The sequence below is a fragment of the Acipenser ruthenus genome, chromosome 2, assembly GCF_902713425.1.
Source record: "Acipenser ruthenus chromosome 2, fAciRut3.2 maternal haplotype, whole genome shotgun sequence".
Classification (NCBI taxonomy): domain Eukaryota; kingdom Metazoa; phylum Chordata; class Actinopteri; order Acipenseriformes; family Acipenseridae; genus Acipenser; species Acipenser ruthenus.
Genome location: NC_081190.1, coordinates 43,200,228 through 43,220,478, shown reverse-complemented (window position 1 = coordinate 43,220,478; position 20,251 = coordinate 43,200,228). Strand labels below are relative to the sequence as shown.

General features: G+C 36.9%; 1 protein-coding gene across 2 annotated transcripts in view; it reads left to right on the top strand.

The window, feature by feature from the left end:
• LOC117409447 (intermembrane lipid transfer protein VPS13A-like) overlaps positions 1-20,251 on the top strand; it is a 144,028-nt gene that overhangs the window by 16,588 nt on the left and 107,189 nt on the right. For both annotated transcript variants that reach the window (XR_009308152.1, XM_034905427.2), the window contains exons 4-19: positions 3,203-3,298; positions 4,103-4,204; positions 4,919-5,025; positions 5,137-5,196; positions 5,354-5,413; positions 5,566-5,646; positions 7,259-7,316; positions 9,207-9,334; positions 9,912-10,018; positions 10,138-10,309; positions 10,609-10,671; positions 10,758-10,887; positions 11,136-11,230; positions 19,208-19,350; positions 19,588-19,789; positions 20,098-20,212. Coding sequence is in view for 1 of the 2 variants with exons in the window: in XM_034905427.2 (XP_034761318.2) it covers positions 3,203-3,298; positions 4,103-4,204; positions 4,919-5,025; positions 5,137-5,196; positions 5,354-5,413; positions 5,566-5,646; positions 7,259-7,316; positions 9,207-9,334; positions 9,912-10,018; positions 10,138-10,309; positions 10,609-10,671; positions 10,758-10,887; positions 11,136-11,230; positions 19,208-19,350; positions 19,588-19,789; positions 20,098-20,212 (1,719 nt within the window). In the remaining variant the exon portion in view is untranslated. The remainder of the gene's footprint in view (positions 1-3,202; positions 3,299-4,102; positions 4,205-4,918; positions 5,026-5,136; positions 5,197-5,353; positions 5,414-5,565; positions 5,647-7,258; positions 7,317-9,206; positions 9,335-9,911; positions 10,019-10,137; positions 10,310-10,608; positions 10,672-10,757; positions 10,888-11,135; positions 11,231-19,207; positions 19,351-19,587; positions 19,790-20,097; positions 20,213-20,251) is intronic.

Here is a 20,251-nt window from a genome sequence, read left to right as displayed (position 1 = left end):
TCTTTAGCCAAGGATGACATAGACGCCTATAAAAACTGAGGATTTGGGGCTCTCCAAGACCAGAGTTGGAGACCCCTGATGTAAAGAATAATGCATGGGGTAGTGTGTTAAGAGAATGTAATGTCTGAGTGGTGGGATGCAGGGTTCACAGGTCCTTGAAATCCTGAAGTGCTGGAAAACTTGGAAAACAATTTTTTTTTTTTTTAAGAAAAGTCCTAAGTTCTTGATTCCCCCCCCCCCCCCCCCTTAAAAAACAGTGGTGAATCCAAAGTAACATTTTTGTTAATAGCTACTTTGATCCTCAGTTTATTAATTGGTTTCACAACAATTTTTTTATCTCACGTCTCGTGGTTAGTTTATTATGTAACTTTTGTTCTACATATTGTTGTGTACAGGGCGCCCTTGGAGCTTGATTGTCCTGCTGCCAAATGGGCAGCGGGGAGGGGACCCCTGCTCTGCCCCAGGTGCGGTCGACCTCTGGTCAGCGGTGAGGTCATGGCATCTTTGTACCCCTCGGCCAACCTGACCGCGGCATCCAGCGTGGTGGGGCGGTATCGGCTGACCCATTTGCATGCCTCCGGCCCCAGCACCTGCACAAACTGCTCAATGGTGACCAGCTCGTCCACCTCTTCAGCCGTACGGGCAGAACCATCAGGTCACCTCATCCACCAACTGCTGGGCCATTACTCAGGGTCTGACTCATGCCGGGTGTTGGTACTCACGGAACCGGCAGCGGTGCGTCTCCTCCGTGATATCCAGTCGCTGAAGAATGGCCTTTTTCACCAGGTCATAATCCATGGCGTTCTCATGGGTTAAGGCATGGTAGGCTACCTGGACTTCCCCGATCAGATTAGGGCCCAGCTGGGTAGACCACCACTCCTGAGACCATTGGGCTGCTGTCGTTTGCCTTTCAAATGATGTTAGCTATGCCTCGGATACCAAGAACATTTGTTTTTATTTAAACAAACAGAAAATCATGGAATCACCCCTATACCAATGAAGGTATAGGGGAATAAAATACACTGTGTTTCAGTCCCAAAAGAAAAACAGTCCACTGCCACAATCCTCCATGTACGAAATTGTGCTCCTTAGGATCCCGGGGAAACTGGTGCGAGTGTCTGTGTAGTGCTGTGCAGTGGGGTAGTGATCTGGGGAAAGTGCTGGCTCAATAGCTGCAGCGCCCAATCTCTTTACTCCTCCTCTGCAATAGACAAGCAAAATCAAAACAACAAAACGCACGCTCCGGCTGCGAAATCACGTTTCAGCGTAAGGGGCCATACTGACGTAGCTGCTTCCCCTTTGTACCATAAAATTACTCCCTGCAATCAACCCATCGCCATGATTGATTTTTCCAATCGCTCTCTGCCCTATAGCTGATTGCAAGGCAGTCCTTCCATGTACGTGCAGCTACGTGCTCCCCCTAATATGATCACCTTCCGGTTTACACCTACCGTCGAGGCTGTCCATCTAGGATGAAGTATACCACCAACCTTACATGGCGCCCTTTCTGTTTGGGAGGGAGATTTACAGCTTGAATTCCTTAGCTCTCTGTCACAGATGACCTTTTTAAATTTTGGTCCTTTTGAAAGTCCTTGAATTTTTTTTTTTCCATGGCCTGTATGAACCCTGTATAAAGTACAGCATCAAGTAATTAGACCAGTGGTCATCAAATACCACCAACCTTACATGGCTGTTTGTGGGCACACTGATTATTGCATAGGTTCTTATCTTAAACACTGCCTTCTCACGATATATGCAGTGTGTATATATATATATATTAAAAACATACAAATTCAAATCACAGAGAGTATAACGTTATATATTTTTAGTGGGAGTTATTCTAGGCTCACTCTGATAGGCCAATTCTCAGGCAGTAATTGTGCGTATATAAAATACGCAATACAAATATTTTAAAATAGCATGTTTACACATATAACCATGAAAAACTAAAATAAAAGAGGATAGATAGCGTATTGCTTTGTTTCTGTTTGGCAACTCTGTTTTAAAGATCGCTCATCTCCAGTACAATTATTCAGAGAAAGTGGATTTGTAACTAAATCTACTATGGTGTTTCCCTTGTCTGGTGATTATATATATATATATATATATATATATATATATATATATATATATATATATATATATATATATATATATATATATAATATATATATATATATATAATTAAATATATACAATTAAATTGTTTGTCAATAACACCCTGCCTGTGCTCATGAATGATTGGACAGCTGTCAAATCTTTCACTTTCTCATTGGCTACCCACTCACCTTCAATTTTCATGAAGAATACCGTGAACGGCCCCTGCTTGCTTATGATTGGACAACTGCTTAAAACTTGGCAGATATTTGACTCTTCTATTGGTTAAACTTACTGTCAGTATCTGCAACTGAAACACTTATGAGTGGGCTACCGCAGAGAAAATGCAGATATTCAATTGGTTGATCGTACAGCACAACATAAGCACAGCATAAGCACAGCACAAGCAGGCAGCACTGTCAACAGACTGCTGTGACGGTTTTGTTGGAAAACGTGTTTAAAGCTTTATTTATTTTCCCATGCTGAAACCCGCCAGAAATGTGTTCACGACCCATAAATTAAGAACAGCTGCCGCGGGCACGATGGCCTGGCTTCCTGGACACCATTTTGAGGACCACTGAACTAGACTAACGGAAATAGTACAGTGCAGCCAGTAATCTATCGGTGTAGCCTGCAAAACCCAAATGAACATAAGTATACATCTTTAAAATTGAATGTGATGTAAAAAAAAAAAAAGTGCTTAATTTGTAATAAATTATACTTCAATTGAATATTTCCTTACCGACTCACAAAGCAAAACAATATCTATCACAAAGTCACATATCTGATATAATACAAAGCGAGATCTAAACAGGCTTTTGCTATATTTAGCTTATATTTAGGTCATTCTCAAAAACACAGAAGTGTTTGCGTATGTTTTAAAACACAGTAGTATTTTTATTTAGATTGTGCGATTTAATAGTACAGTACTGCTGGGTTATTTTTCTGTGCTTTATTCGCATACCGGAACTTCTGGCTTGTGCATGAACGTTTGCTGCATGCTCTGAATGTAGTTCAGGTCTCATTTACTGATTTGTTTCTTGGCATTGATAACACCTCTGGTTTGCTTTGTCTTTTTAATTTTTATTTATTTATTTCTTTTTAGAAAAGCTTGAATTGAAGATCCCATGGAAAAATCTGTACAGTCAGTCTGTAGAAGCTACTTTATCCGGAGTGTACCTTCTCATTGTTCCCACTGCCAGTAAGAAGAAATTACATTTGCTTCAGTATTTGAAATGCATAGACTACATCCCCACAAACCACACATACTGTTTTCATTTTAAAACATACCTGTAATGGTTAACCATGTTTTCCAAATGTTCTAATATCTTTAAAATATAGTTTAGTATAAATTACAAGAGCTCTATAATTACTGTTTTGTGGTATTGTTAAAAAATACTTATTGTGCATTACTTCCCCTGGTTTGTTGTTCATCCTTAGTGATTGCAGCTAACAATATATTTCAATAAATGTTCATCCCTATATAGGCTATATAGTGCATTTAGTGCTCAAATGTGTAGTTTTGAAAAAAAAATCTATTTTAGCAAACATGTATATCTGGAACTACACTAGGTTAAATTAATCTCTGTTTGCAGGTCTTGCTTTCAGTTAGTGTTGCACTTTCTACCCGGAGAGTGAAATTGTACCCACCCCTTCAGGCCTTGTTTTTTGTCAGTAACCAACATAATGCATCCCCTAATGACTGACATACGTTGCTGCCATTAAGATGCTTGATCCCAGTGGCACCTCTTAAGTGAAGTGACCCAGGAAGTTCAAGTTTAACCAACGTCCTTTAACAGAAGGCAAGCAAACTGACAACTTTATTTTAACTAGTACCAGATTTCATGGTTTAAAAAGAAAATACAGATTTGTGATCATGTTACATCACGTTCCTCTCGAAACTACACATTTGAGATCGAATGGCAGGGAAGTATTTTGTTACTAGAACTTAACGAAAAGAATGCTGCTGTTTGGTATTTTTATTTTGTTTTTTTGTGTTATTAAGGTATAAAGTATGATGCAGAAAAGGAAGAAAAGCAACTACAAGAAGCCAGGCAAAGCAAACTACAGAGGATTGAAGAAACCAAGTTGAAAGCTGAAGAAAGAGGTAAAGGGTTGGGCACAGCTCATTCAAAGATTTATGGCTCTAGGTTTCAAAGTAAAATAGGCATTAGTATAAGCGTTCTGTGTGTTAATGTTGGTGTTTTAAAAAATATATATATATTTGGTTGTCAGGAACACGTTTTGGCTTACAATGTGAATTTGGTTGTTTTAAAAAAAAGCAAAAAAAAAAAGCTATTTGGTTAAGTTACTGTGTATGTTCTGTGTCTGCATTCCACCTTTCTGTGTAATACAGTACCTGTTTTAGTCGATGCAATGTTGTGTACACCTAGATTAAAAAACATTTTAAGATTTTTCAGGAACGGGATCTTTATTCAATTTTAAATTAGCACATGGTACTGGCAACGCTCTTTAAAATATCAGACATGATGCAAACGCCAGATTGTTCAACAGGGTGAATGTCCACAGCTCTTTCATTTTTATTGCGAGGTGCATCAAAATGTTTTAGACCAAGTCTAAGAAGTGTTGAATAGCAATTGTTAACTCTCTCTTCAGTGCCCCTTGTACCTCATCTGACTCCCCAGTTGAGGCAGTAATTGAGTCATGAACCCTGTGAATGTGAATAACTAGAAAGTTATGTCCCAGTCTTGCAGCTCTGTCTCCTTCTGCTGTGTGTGAAATTGGAAAGAGGTTTTAGACAGCCTCTGTTGATTGCAGATTTGATTGTACTTTAACAGGAACCCTTTCTTTTTATACACAGAAAAACCTAAAGAAAAACAAGACACCTTTGTTGAAAAGTTAGTCACTCAGGTCATTAAAAACCTGCAGGTTAAAATTTCGAATATCCACATTCGATATGAAGATGATGTAAGTATTCACTTTTATGTATTGTAGCTAAATACGTATAGGGTTGCATAACTTCAGAGTTTTGTCATAATGATAGCTCAATAATCAATGACGTTTTATTTATTTATTTAGATCACTAATCCTAAAAGCCCGTTGTCATTTGGTGTGTCGCTTCAAAATCTCAGTCTTCAGGTACTGTATTTCCATATTGCCCAATTATTTACAATGCAGTTGCTTTATACTGGTTTTTGTTTTTGAGCATATAAAGCCAGTGTCTGGCCCCGGCTATATTATCCAGGGGTGCTTTGTTCTTTTTAGTTCTGATTCGAATTGTATGTCTACTTTGCAGACTGCAGATCAACATTGGAATCCATGTCTTCCAGATGAAACTAGCAAGTTGTTCTTTAAGGTATAGTAGTTATGTTTAATTGTATATTTTAAACAAAATGTGAGCTGATGCATCCAGCGTAAACTTCTTTTTGGGGGGATGCTGTGGGGGTTAGAACATTTTAGGCTTCATTATTGGTTTTAAAATACTTTATAACTTTTCTTATTTTTCAGCTTGTGCAGCTGGATAATCTATTTGCTTATTGGAATGTAAACTCAAAACTCTATTCGAATGACAGCTCTAAGGAAGCCCTGGTAAGCAATCAATTACATAATATACATTAATTACTTTTACATGAAAAGGTAGCGGTTGTCTGTCGGTGCCCAAAAAAATAATCATAGAATACTGTGTACCAAACTGCATACCAACTATAAAGACCCCATGTCAGTTTCCTGAAAGTTTTGTTGAATGTTTGAAATATGGGCAAAATACAAGACATTCTTTCACCTGAGTGATTTTTATGAATTCTGTTCCTTTTGTTAAAAAACAAACACATGGTTTAGAACTGAACATTTATTTAAAAAAACACCTATATTATACAAACTGAGTAAACATTCTGATTCACTAGAATCAGGCACCAGTATTTCTGCCAACAATGATTCATCGAATCGCCTCTGTAAATAGTAGATAAAAGAGTAACTCTGTGTACTCTCTATGCAGCTTGCCCTCAATATGGCAGCCATAGTATGTCAGATGTCAGTCTCATGATTGCCAACACATTAAGCATGCATAGTTTATATGACAAAAAATCCGAAGTCACTACCTCAAATAGTTTCTGAGATATGAGGCTTGAGACTGTGGCAGGACTTTTTCTATTTTATTTACATTTTTTTAAAGGATACGTATTTCCTGTATGACACCCAAGATAGGACTTGACCTAAGGAACCACTGAATACATGTGTGCACTGAGTATGAAGCTAGTATCTCGAAGCATTGGGTCTTTGGCATCCAGAAATCAAAAAGTCACACAACCCCATAATGGCGCCCATCTTAGCCTGCAAATCAATTTGAGACTTAGGAGTTTTCATAACGCAGAATTTGAAGTTGAAGTGTTGGCTTAAATAGTTAATAAGATATTTGCAGTATTAGGTGCTGCGGCGGGTTTGCAAATACATACAAACTCCCATTAGGGTGATGCTTAGTTAGCTATTGGGTTATTTGCTGTATAGCCACTGTATTTACTATAAAGTTTGCTGTACTGAGCATATGTAATGTCCTTAAATCCTACAGTCAGACTCGCCTAATGTCACTTCAAAGGGACTCAAATTATTCATAAAGAGCATAAATTGTGACAATAAGCACAGTTGACATTATCAGTTCATCAATAACGTAAGAAAACAGATGACCATGTACAGATTTAACCCAACTTAAGTTCTCTTCTAAGTCCTTATACTTTCCTGTACACATGCTTTTAGTTGTAGAAGCCACTTCAGAGTTGTGACAGGCACTCCTCTTTTTAAGAATCTTTGAGATCATTGACAGGTGCAAAGAAAATTTGTAAGCGAGAGTTTGTTTGTTTGTTTTTTCTCTCCTTTGTCAGATACAGCAATTATTTTAGCCTTCGTGGCTCTGTTTAAATCTTTGTTTCCTAGACTTTTTCATTTTAATACGAAATGGTAAAAAAAAAACACTGAACACACACTTCTGATCTCCCCGAGTCAAGCTGGGTGGTCATGTGACCACAGGGATGTTGTGTATGGTGTATACAGAATGTCAAAATACAGTACAGTTGATGCAGGCATTTTGAAGTGATATGAAGTGGGGTGGAAATCAATTGTATGACTGTTATAATTTGAAATCCTTCCAGTCATATTCTGCAGATACTGTAACATTGAACTCATTTTTATTTTAATTTCTAATGTTTAGGGCAATCTGAAGAATGGTGTTGCAATGCACAACTTAATTCCAGAGGGTTATGATTTCAGTAAGTATGAAGCTGGGGATTTTGCTGATTTGTATTTATTTTATATATATATATATATATATACATACAGGACTGGAGAGGAGGGCTATAGCGTAAAATGATTGCCCCGAGGGAAGACTATTGTTACAGAGGGGCAATAAATTTTCCACTATGAGCTGAGTCTGCAATACATATTTAATATATGAATCGGTCAAGAAAATAAGTGAGACAAGGTTGGGATAGTAAATATGACTTTTATATATTTTGTTTAAATATAGCTGATACAGCAGAAGTAAATAAATAAATAACATAAATAAATAACAGAAAATGTTTTTGAAACTCATACTGCATAGTTATCAACGTTTTTTGTTGTACAGCTCTCCGTCTGGGTTGTAACTGCTGCATAACCCAGTTTATATCCCGGCCGTCATATTTGTTTACATCGTCGAGCTGAATTTGTTTGAATTTCAGAAAATCAGAAAACACTGACAGTGACGTTTTAATCACCATTTTAGTGTTTGGAGCATCTTTGTTTTGTAGTATGTTTTTTGTAATTTATTTTCTGTTAAGTCACAGAATCGTTATTTAGCATTTTTTTCACATTCAGCCATTTTTTCTTGTTGTGAGGAGTGAAGATGAAAGGTGTTTCTTTGAAAAGGGGCGGGACTAACAGTGATCTGAACCAATCACATGACAGAGGGAGACTACTGCCCGGTGGTGTAAGGATGCTAGGGCAATAGTTCAATCTATTTTTGCTCCTATGATGAGGTTTTAACCAATCACAGGCCAGAATTCCCAACCACTGATTGTAAATAAATAAATAAATAAATAAATAAATAAGTACATGGATGAAGGCTATATTTGCATCTTGAGCCATTCTAAAAAAAAAAAAAAAGGCATAATAGCACAGAAGTGACGTCAAAATGTCATAATTCCTCTGGAGTAAAATATACTTGAACTTTCTTTGACCCATTAGACTCCTCAAGACCACTTTCAATTCAAACACAGGTCTTATTTTTTCAATCACTCAACAACACCCACAATAGAGAAATGTTCATTAATAATCAACAAAGTATCTCAGTATTATAAAAATAATAGATAGGTCTGGTAGTTTATGATGTCACATAAACCCTATCTATCTATCTATCTCTATCTATCTATCTATCTATCTATCTATCTATCTATCTATCTATCTATCTCTATCTATCTATCTATCTATCTATACACCCACCCCTCGTTATATCGCCGCTCGCTATACTGCGGATTTGGATATATCGCATCCTATCGAGTTGGCTCCCCAATTTTACAGTCTAACTGTGCATGCCTTAGCTGCACTATACATAGACAGTTTCACTTAGAATTACTGTTCGTTTTATTTTGTATTGCACATCACAAACTAAAATATACAGAACAATTAAAAACAAAGCATTAATATCGTACTGTTGTTATATACACACGCATTGCACAATAACACAAAGAAAATTAAATATCTACTTGCTGAAGCGGTATTTTAAGCAATGCACTAGCAAAAGTCACAGGGCAGTGACGTCAGCTCCCTAGCAACAAGCCTCCTTTGTAATGGGAATGGATTCTTTCAGTGCAGTGGTTTGGGCATTTGAGAAAGGAGAGGAAGATTCATGAAATTAATTGGAGACTTTAGTTGATGAGAAGCAATTACCCTCCACAGTATGAATTAAAATGGTGTACTGCTTTTTATACCAAAAATGAGAAAAAGCGGGTTGTGTAGAGGATTTATATTGGATTTATAGCAGATTTGTATTGGACCCCGACGCCCGCTATATATATATATATATATATATATATATATATATATATATATATATATATATAATATTTCCTTTTTTTTACAGTCACATAAGCTTCACTTCTCGTATCTTTTTATTTTTTCAGTATTTCGTCCAATCTCTGCCAAAGCCAAACTTCGCATGAACCCTCGTTCAGATGTTGACTTCTCTTTCCCAAAAATGGACTTGGACGTGAAACTGCAAGAGGTCGCCGTAGAGCTTAACAGACCACAAGTAAGATGTATTTATTAATTTACATATTTTTTTTAACTGTTGACATAAACAGACAAACAAAATATGAATTGTGAAGCTATGAGATAAAGTAATAGGCCTTTTTATGTGTTTTATTATTGGCAACTAATGATTCATTTATTTGACAGGCTGTCAGGACACATTGGGCTATTGTTTTACAAATAGCCACAGTACAAGTGCACATTTTTTTGTATGTAAATCTATAAACCTATATATCTCTAATGTCTTCATAGTCTAGCATTGCTGGTGTTGCTGGCATAGGTATATTTTGATGAGGCTGCATATGAGGTTTGTGTCATGGATGACATACCTATATATATTTTTTTAACTATTGTAACACCTGATTAAGTCTGTTATCTAAGATATAACCTTGAGATCCATCTGCCAAATTGGTTCAGACTTTACATGGATAATTCATTATCCCACTGATAATTAATTATCTTTGTTCATTGTTAACATGCAGAGGGCTAAACATTCTGTTACAGTATTGTAATACTATACTCTCTTTTTAATTATTAATTGCTTGTTTTTTATTATTTGTGTAATGTTTTATTTCCAGTACCTCAGCATCTTGGAGCTGCTTGGATCTGTAGATATGATGTCTCGAAATTTGCCATACAGAAAGTTCAGACCAGAAGTTCCTGTTCACTCAAATGCAAAGCTGTGGTAAACCATATTTCTCAGTAGTTTTTACTCTTTAAACTTTATTGTATCAGATGCTACTTTTTTCATATATTTTGGTCAGAATGCATACAATAATCATGTGCGTACTTTTTTTTGATCAGGTGGAAGTATGTCACAACATGCATTTTTGATGTGAATGTTAAACCTAGGCTTGAGATGTGGTCATGGAAGCACATTAGAAGGCACAGACAAAAAGTAAGGACGTACAAAGAATTATATAAAATGAGGATAACAACCAAGAAGCCTTCTGAGGAACTTCTTAAGCTTCTCCAGGTTTGTAAATATGTGTTTATGTATTGTAATATGTTGACTCGTTGTTGTTGTTGTTGTTGTTGTTATGCAGCATTATTATGCAGCATTATTATAATGTTATTATGTTGAATATATAATCCCCCAAAATTAGTTGCAAACTAACTAATGTAAGACATTTTAGAGGTGTAATGGCCTGTATAGTTTACATATTTAGAAGGCTTCTAAGCCCATAATGAAAGTCTTGACTCAGTAAATGTTTCCTGAAAACTGTTGAACGACACTGCTGGTTTTTTTTATTCTTATCTGACATCTATTTTTAGGAACCAGAAAAGACGTTGGATATATTTAATATCACACTAGCACGACAGCAAGCAGAAATGGAGGTACTTATGCATTAATATAACATTGTGTGTACTTTTGTGCCTTTTTTGTTTTTTAAATAATATATATTCAATTTTCTTGATTACAGGCTTCAAAGGCAGGTTTAAAAATCTACAGACCAGGGGTGAAAGTTGAAGAGGAGGAATCAGGAGGCTGGCTTGGATGGATGTGGAGCTGGTCAGGAGAGAAGCAGGAGGATAAAGAAACCAAATCTGGAGGTGATGTTTCTTAGTGATCTCGGACAAACAAATGGAATCAATGCGAGAGAGGATGCTTTCATTGCTTTACATGTCCTATAAAACTAGTTGTTTAGCAGGTGTACAGTAATAGTTTTCAAAAGTCCTTCTAGGTCTCTTTCTGTGCATACAGTATATGCAGTGTTATTTTTAGTTTTTCCAGGACAAGGGGTCTAGTCTTGTGAGTGTTTTTATGTTCCTAAAATATGCACTTTCTAACCATGTTTCAGGATTTGATGAATTGATGACCCCTGCAGAGAAAGCTAAATTGTGTAAAGCCATTGGATATAGTGAAACTGCTGTTGATCCCACCTTGCCAAAAGACGTAAGGAATCCTAATTTGTTTAATATGTCATTTATATTTTACTGATTTTAAAATATATGAACTGCTAATTGAACTTTTACCTCAGATTTCTTCATGTGTGCACTTCTTTTCAATGCTACAGTATCTGTGGTTTTTAATCCAAGTCAAGCAGCATACTCCACAGACCCTGCCATGTTAGACTGACAGGGAAAGCTATACATTCTGGGGCATACCTCAAAATGAATATTCATGTCTGTCAACAAAATGTGTGTACAACACAGAACTATATAGGCACTGATTTCTATACGTAGCCTACCCAGATGTTACTATAGTATGCATCCTGTATAGTTACGAATCATAGTTTCTTTTAACAGTGCTATATCTAACAAAAAGATTTGCAATTCTAAAATCCACAACCGTGCAATCAAAATGAAATCCTAAAGCAGATATCGCTGCCTATGTAGTCAATTTCAAAAGCAAATCACTGGTTTTATAATCACGCATATATGACTAAAAATAAAATAATTTTAATTACATTGTGTTATGTATACTATGTTACAAACCATATGGCATGAATATGTCGGTGTAAGAGGCAACAACAGTAACTAAAACTCCTGCACCACGGAAAATTTGTATAAGTATTCAACCCCTTTGCTACTGCAGCCCTAAATCAGTTCAGGTGCCAATGATTTGTTTGAAATGTCACAAAATTTGTGAAATGGTTTTAGCCTGTGTCTACTCAGTGGTTCAACTTGTAGTAGGGTTGTCAAAAATACCGATACTTTGATACTACCGCGATACCAAATTTCAAAAACGGTTCTGAGCTTAATTATGCATTCGGTAATACCGAAAAACAGAAAGTATCGGAGCACTCTGTACTTGTACAATGAAAATTGCGTGTTTGCGTCCTTCATGTAAAAGAGTCGTACTAAAAAAAAAAAAGCTTCCCTTTATGTCCGCGCAAGGACACCATACACTCCAGGTGGAAACAACGACAACGAGACAGCCAGGATTCAGAAGTAAAAGTTTAAGTTGGAAGGCACACAAGCCCAGCGGCCCGCGCTCTTAGAAAAAGAGAACAGTAGGAGTGCTGTGTGGAAGTACTTCATTTATGAAGCGAATGAGCAGGGCAAAGCAAAAGATCCATCCAAGCCCATATGCAAACGGTGCTTTAAGACGGTACAAACAAAAGGAGGCAGCACCTCAAATTTAGCGAAGCATTTGGCGGACAGGCACCCTGACCTCTTCAATTAATTCAGACAGGGTAGCGACAGCATAGATTATTGAATGAATGCATCACATATATAAGTTAAAAATACATGTCCTCAATGAAAACGATTAGGACATGTGAAATTTAGAAAGCAAGCTAGCTAACTTAGCGCTAATATATACGTTGTTGTGCTCTACGTTGGAGTGATAGATAGTATTTGTCTGCCTTCACATTAATGTTACAAATAACGACTCTAATTATCTGTCAATGTATCAAACACACTTAACAGATTTCTCTCTGAGGTTTGTCTAGCTTTATTGCGGTCGCCCCCGGGCTCGGCCTTCTAAGACGTAGTACACGAGAGCGGTATATCATAGGCGCATATGGCTGTCACTCTTGGAAAGGGGCGGACTGTGGCTTTCTAATTATACCCAATATGGGCATCTACATCAGTGAGAATCTGACCTGACTGCTTCACGCTGTGAGAGCACTGGATGGAGCAGACGCGCAGGATAGCAAAGAAAACATTGCCAAACAAAATAAAAACGATAGCGTTTCCCTTGTTTTTGATCATTTTCTTCTTTTATATATTATTTTGTATTTCTTGCGTTTTCTATAGTTTTGATGTAAATGGCTGTAACTTTTGTTCTGGTGTTCCAATTGTAATTCTTTCATTTTAGACATGTTCCCAAGACCTTGAAGTTTGATTGTAAAATACATTTTTTTCTACTCAGAGCACTGAAAAAAATATTTATTGACAACAAATGTTCTTTTTTTCTAAAAAGCGTATTTTATTTTCATCCTGCCATTCATTAGTTTTTTGTTTATTTTTATTTATTTCTTAGCAAACGCCCTTATCCAGAGCGACTTACAATTGTTACAAGTTATCATTATTTTTACATACAATTACCCGTTTATACTGTTGGGTTTTTACTGGAGCAATCTAGGTAAAGTACCTTGCTCAAGGGTACAGCAGCAGTGTCCCCCACCTGGGATTGAACCCACAACCCACCGGTCAAGAGTCCAGAGCCCTAATCACTACTTCACACTGCTGCCCTATTCTTTACTAAATTTAGTAGGTATCAAATCAAACAATGGATTTTTTATTTTCTGAACCCCCAGTTTGTGCTGATTTATTCCAAATATGGTACTTACCTGAAACCCCTGTAGTCACAATTATAAGCACAAATATAATATAATATAAATAAATATATATATATATATATATATATATATATATATATATATATATATATATATATATAATATAATAATATAACTTTTCTCAATCAATAATGTACAGAGCACTCACATGAATCACTTAATAAAAATCTCAAATTCATCCACTTTGTAGTTTTATTTCACTACCAAAAACAAGCAGAACTATTAAAGGGCCAGTCAATCATAGTCCTACACAAAAAAAATTAAGTGATAATATGCAAATTACGTTTACTGCACCTGCACCGTTTGACCTAGAGTCAAGATTGTTTACATTTATTAAAGGAATGTTCTCTTATTTTGCGTGTTAATATTTTTTTTTTGCCGTGGTATTGAAGAGGTATCGAGTATTGTGAAACTGAACTGGTATCGTATCGAAGTTCAAAATTCGTGACAACCCTAACTTGTAGATCATTTCCCTCAGGTATATAAAGACTTTCAAGCTGCAAGGAGCTTTCGAAACAAGTCAGGGATAAAGTGGTAGAGTGGCACAGAGCAGGAGAAGGATACAAGGAAATTTCAAAGGCGCTGATTATCCCTCTCAGCATAGTGAAGTCCATCATTAAGAAGTGGAAGTTGCATCATACAACCCAGATACTACCCAGATCAGGTCGCCCTCCCAAACTGAGAAGCCGGGCAAGCAGGAAACTGGTTCGGGTTGTCACTCTGAAGCCAACAATGACCTTGAGAGATCTGCAGAGTTCTGTGTCTGAGATGGGAGTCAGTGTTCACACATCAGCAATAAGCCGGTCCCTTCACAAAGCTGGCCTGACTCATCTCATTGACTCATCTGTCCATAGAACATTGTTCCAGAACTCTTGAGGATCATCCAGGTGCTTTTTGGCAAACTTGAGATGAGCATTCATGTTCTTCTTAGTGAGCAATGGTTTCCGCTTGGCTACTCTGACATGAATCCCGTTTTTGCCCAGTGTCTTTCTGATGGTGGAGTCATGAACACTGACCTTAGCCGAGGCGAAAGAGGCCTGCAGATCCCTGGATGTTGTTCTAGGGTTCTTTGTGACTTCCTGGACGATTTTACGTCTTGCTCTTGGAGAGATTTTGGCAGGACGGCCACTCCTGGGAAGATTCACTACTGTCCCAAACTTTCTCCATTTGGACAATATGGCTCTGACTGTGGTTCGGTGGAGCCCCAGAGCCTTAGAAATGGCTTTGTAACCCTTTCCAGACTGATAGGCATCAACAACTTTTTTTCCGGAGGTCTTCAGGAATTTCTTTTGTTTGTGGCATGATGTGCGTCTAGAACCCGTGTGCTGACAACTTCACTTTGAGGGCCAAAGTTAGTCAGATTTATATTGGGTAGGGCTGGCCCAAATCAGACCTGGTTGTTAACCAAAGTACTCAAACAGCTCACCCTAATTATCTCTTTAATTGGGTTGAGTTAACTAGGGGGGGCAATAACTTTTACACACGTGAAGATTGCCTTGATTGCCTTGCACACCAAACAAATGAAAGAAGCACCAAACTTTTTTCTTTCAGACTCCCTCTATATACTACTACAACCCACAAAAAAATCTGACCAAATACAATGTGAAAAATGTGCAAAAATGCAGAAAATCAGACGGGGCAAATACTTTCACGGCACTCTGTGTGCGTATATATATATATATATATAAAATGGTCCCCCTCCCAAACTCAGAAGCCGGGCAAGCAGGAAACTGGTTCGGAGTGTCACTCTGAAGCCAACAAAGACCTTGAGAGATCTGCAAAGTTTTGTGTCTGAGATGGGAGTCAGTGTTCACACTTCAACAATAAGCCGGTCCCTACACAAAGCTGGCCTGTGTGGCCGGGTGGCAAAAAAGAAGCCATTACTGAAAAAACCTCATCTTAAAGCACATATGGAGTTTGCGAAAAAGCATGTACAGTGCCGTGAAAAAGTATTTGCCCTCTGTATGATTTTCTGCTTTTTTGCATGTTTTTGACACTGAATGCAGACCTGCTAACCTCTATGCATTTTGCGTATCCGCTACGCATTTTGAGTTGATAATACGCGGGTACGCTTTTATCAGAGATGGTGCGCAATAATAAGTAATCCATATTTCGCTCATATGATGTTGCCTGTAGTTAGAGAAAGTGTTGCATCTAACGTCAGGGCCGGCCTTAGGGCAAGGCAAGCAAGATAGATTAACCAATCAGGTTTTGAGTTTAGTTACGTGATAGAATAACCAATCAGCTTTTGAGTTTAGTTGACGATTCAACCTCCATTTATTATAATAATATAGTACAATATTTAAGTTTAATATTCTGTTTTTGGCTCGTTGTCCCATTTTTCACAAACGCCTGCTACCATACAGGGATGTCATTAAAATTCGATTTTATAAAAATGAGCACAGCAATTACATTGTAGATAAATGACGTTTCATTGTGCTTTAAACAAGTCATAAACGGCTGGTTTGTGATTTTATATTGAAGTTCAGTAAGATCATTAATGTAGCATTATGGATTTTGTTAACGGTAAAATATTTTTTTATGTAAGGACTGGGAATCACCGACCACATAAGTGTAATCCTGTTTAACTGTATAGCTAAATATTTATGAAAAAAACAGACATACAAGTAAGCGTGTTAAAGTGGGACTTAATAGTACTACTACGACTAATAATAACGTAATATCAGAACTAAATGCTTACTGATATTAACTTTTCATGAAGCGCTCACTACAAACGAATGGGTTCAGTCTTTTTTTTTTTTTTATTATTTTCTTTTAATCGCTGAAATCCATTTTACCCTCCTGTCTGGATCAGCAAGAATCCTGTAGAAGGAAACTTTATATTTCTGTCCAGAACAAAAGAATCGGGCATTACTGTAATGTTACCGCTCTAGGCATTTTGGTCATCTTCCACAGCAATGCTGACTGTGAAAGAGTGTTCAGCTTGGTGACCAAAAACAAAACCCAACACAGAGCCAGCCTGAGCACAGACATGCTAAGTTCACTGGTAACACACAAAGTCATGATGTCAGCGAAGCAGCAAGTGTGTCACACACAAACCTTTAGTGACACCTTGCTCAGGAAAGCCAAGTCAGCCACCTATGAAGCTAAACATTCAAGATCTGAAAGTGCAGTTTGAACTGTTGGATTCCTTTCTGTTCCAAACAACTCACTTTGTGGATAGCTATTACATTTGGTGCTGACTCAGTGACTATTTAGAAGTTTTTTTTTTTTTCTTTTTTGAAAGTACTTTGTTTCTCTGTTTTAGAAGCTTATACATTTCAATTTGTTCTGTTTTGACAGTAAATAAAATACAAACATACTACAAAAATGGCTATTTTCTGTACTTGAAGTAATTTTCAGTAGGTATAAATTAAAAAGGTTTCATCTATACTAAGTTAAACAAAATTAAATTTAAACTGAAACAATCATAGCTAATCTCATTATGTTTTACTGAAAAATTCATACTCAAAACTCACCAGAGTGTAGCATTTAGCTGTTTTATACCCTAAAACAATTCTGGGGGGAAGCCCCCCGGACCCCCCCCGAGATGTCTGCGTGAAAGAGTGCTACTCAAAAAAAAAAATTTCAAGGTTGGCAGGTCTGTGAATGTTATCAGATACCGTATACATACATACATACATACATACATACATACATACATACATACATACATAGCACTAGCTTTTCTGTTCATGCATTCCTGCACATTCCCAAAATGTTGTGTCCCATCCATCAGATACCAAATGATCAGTTGTTAACACAAAGGCTAATAAACTCCAGGGATGTGCATTTTAATAAATTTTTATGAACATTTAAACTCTGCTATATCATAGTTTAAACAATCTCTGTGTATAGATATACATATGAATACAGACACACTTTTCTTTATGCTAGTATATACTAACAGTAGACCGTTCCCATGACAACGAGACGGGATTCTAAGCACTGTTTGTTGCCTTCATCTTCGTGTGTTTTCAACTTTTTCTGCATTCCATTAACAGCAACAGCATTTGCGTTTTTCTGCATTACTACTGCTTGCAACTGCTTTGGTCACTGTAGTACAGTAGTCTCCGGCTAAGAGAACCCCCTTCGGGAAGCAAGCAAAGTGTTCTCTAAGACGGAGTTGACCACCAGACACAATATGAATCAGTAAATAAATATGTGTTACTTGTTATGATGCATGTGCATCAACATATGACATGAACTGAATAAGTATGTTTATAGTAATAAACTATAATAATAAGGTAACAGACAAACTAGCGTTAATAAACAAACTGTCAAACTAAATTGACACCACCCCTACACACATTAAAAAAAAAAATGTAACAGTAATATAAGACATGCACATTATTTAACAGAATGGTGAAGCAACTCACCAGAAAGGGAAACATCAGATTGCTCGGGGACTTGTGTCTGATTCAGGTTTTTTTTAAGGGCTCGAACTTTTTGTAGCAAGAGAAACAGTGGCACATTTTGCGTTTTGTTTACATGCTTTTATGTAGCAATGAGGTGCACTCGTGGAAATCAAAATACAAAACGAATCAATGATATGAAGGTGGTTTTGGGAAGATTTAATAAACCAATCAGCGTGCCTCAAGACACTCTCGCGATGACAAGTCGCTTTTGAAAAGACTGAATAAACCATTTTAATTTCAGTTTGATGATAATGAGTTATCAGGTTACAAAACAGTATCCATTGTGAACGAATCGCTATAGGTGTCAAGAGTTCTTTTAAGCGAAGTTCCTGTTCCTTTAGCCGGAGCATTTACAATGGGGAAAAATCAGTTTCCTTAGGTGAAGTGTCTCTTAGGAGGTGTTCCACGGAGACTACTGTACCTGTACAGTCAGAAGATGCAGACTGCTTAGCAAAAAAAACTTCCAGTTTGACAACTGCTTCATCATATTGTCACAGACGCTGGTCTGGCACCAGAAACGTCTAAAAGTAAATATCCTTTTTTCTATTGCTGCGTAAACCATGTATGAGGCTTATTGCTGCAACTTACAGGACTGGAGTGTACCTTAATCAAGGCTGTTACATTCCAGAACAGTTTTTTTAAGCAAGCAAGTATTTTACGGTCATTTTGTTGCAGTGTAATAGATTACTACGAATATGCATGTCTGCATCCCTTTCCCATTCTGTGCTTCCCGTGAATGCAAGACAAAATATTTATTTGGGGTCTAGGACGCGACCTATGTGTGTCTCTCTGTGTGTGTGTGTGTGTGTGTGTCTATATACTGTTACTGTTTTAAAATGTGATACAGTGCCACATGATTTGAAACGACACCATATAGTGTACATCTCAGGGTGTTTTTTAAGTTCCAAAGAAACGCTTCATCTAGGGGGATTTTTTACAAATGTAGTTGACGCCAACTGACCAGTAACCTGCGGTGCACCCTAGTATAACTCACTGTGCCAACTGCAGTAAGGTGGACGTTTTCCACGGAACCCACTGTATATACTATTCAGTTATACTTTTAGGGAAGTTACAGCAATTGCAATAGATTCTATATAGTAGCATCCTCCATGTATGGCATCCCAAAGCATCTTGACCTATCTGCATTTGATTCTTCCCATGGCCTTGCTTTTGAATATTGTCTTTTTTTTGTAATTACTTTTTCAGTTTGAAGCCATGAAGCTCTCCTTCCAGCTGTTGAGCATGTCTTTTTCAATTAAAGAAGATTATGGCAAGCCAGAAATTATAAAAGTTTCTATTATTGATTTAAGTACAATGCTGACTCAAAGACCAGGAGCACAAGCGATAAAGTAAGGCTGAAATGTATTATGTCTCTAATTATGGGTTCTATTGTTTTTAGTCCATATAGTGTTGTGTTCTATATAGCCCTATATAAACAATAACAATGTGTATCTCAATAACAATGTGTATCTAGGAGATTTTTTGCTTCATACAATTATATTAGTATTTTTTTATCTGTATGCATCAGCTCTGAATTGCAAATACAATTATTTTGTTTAACTGTTGCATACTATTTTAATTTTTAGACTATCTGCAAAAATAAGCACATTTGAAGTTACTGGACTGCTGCAGAATCTGTCAACCCCAATTCTACTGACCTCAAGAAGTGCTGAAGTTGAGAATAAGAATCCTCTCCTCAGCCTCCTGTTTGAAACAAATCCTCTTGATGGATCTGCAGACCAGAGGTTAAGAGTTGAAGCACAGCCTTTGGAAATTGTGTATGACGCAGTAAGTAAAACCACCAGATTACTTTAAAGAATGAAAAAAATGAAAAATAATAAAATTGTTTTGTAATTTTATTCTATATATGAAAACACTTTGTATGTGCTTTTGGACATTCTGAGGTATTAACATAGATTGAATTCACTAAATAAAGTATTTGACTGATTTGACTGAAAAATAAAAGTAGTTTAATTTAGATTTAGTAACAATAATACCCTCCTATGTGAGTTACTGTACCAGACAAACCTGTTTTGGTAATAGTACATTCAAAATCAGTACAATATCGTTACATATTTTATACTTTCTCTTTTAAGGTAACTGTGAACAGTTTATCAGAATTTTTCATGCCTCCCCAAGATATGCAGCTGGAAGAGTTGACTTCTGCCACCTTGATGAAGCTTGAAGAATTCCGAGATAGGACATCAACAGGTGAAGAAAATGTGGTCATATTTAAGCTATATAGACTCC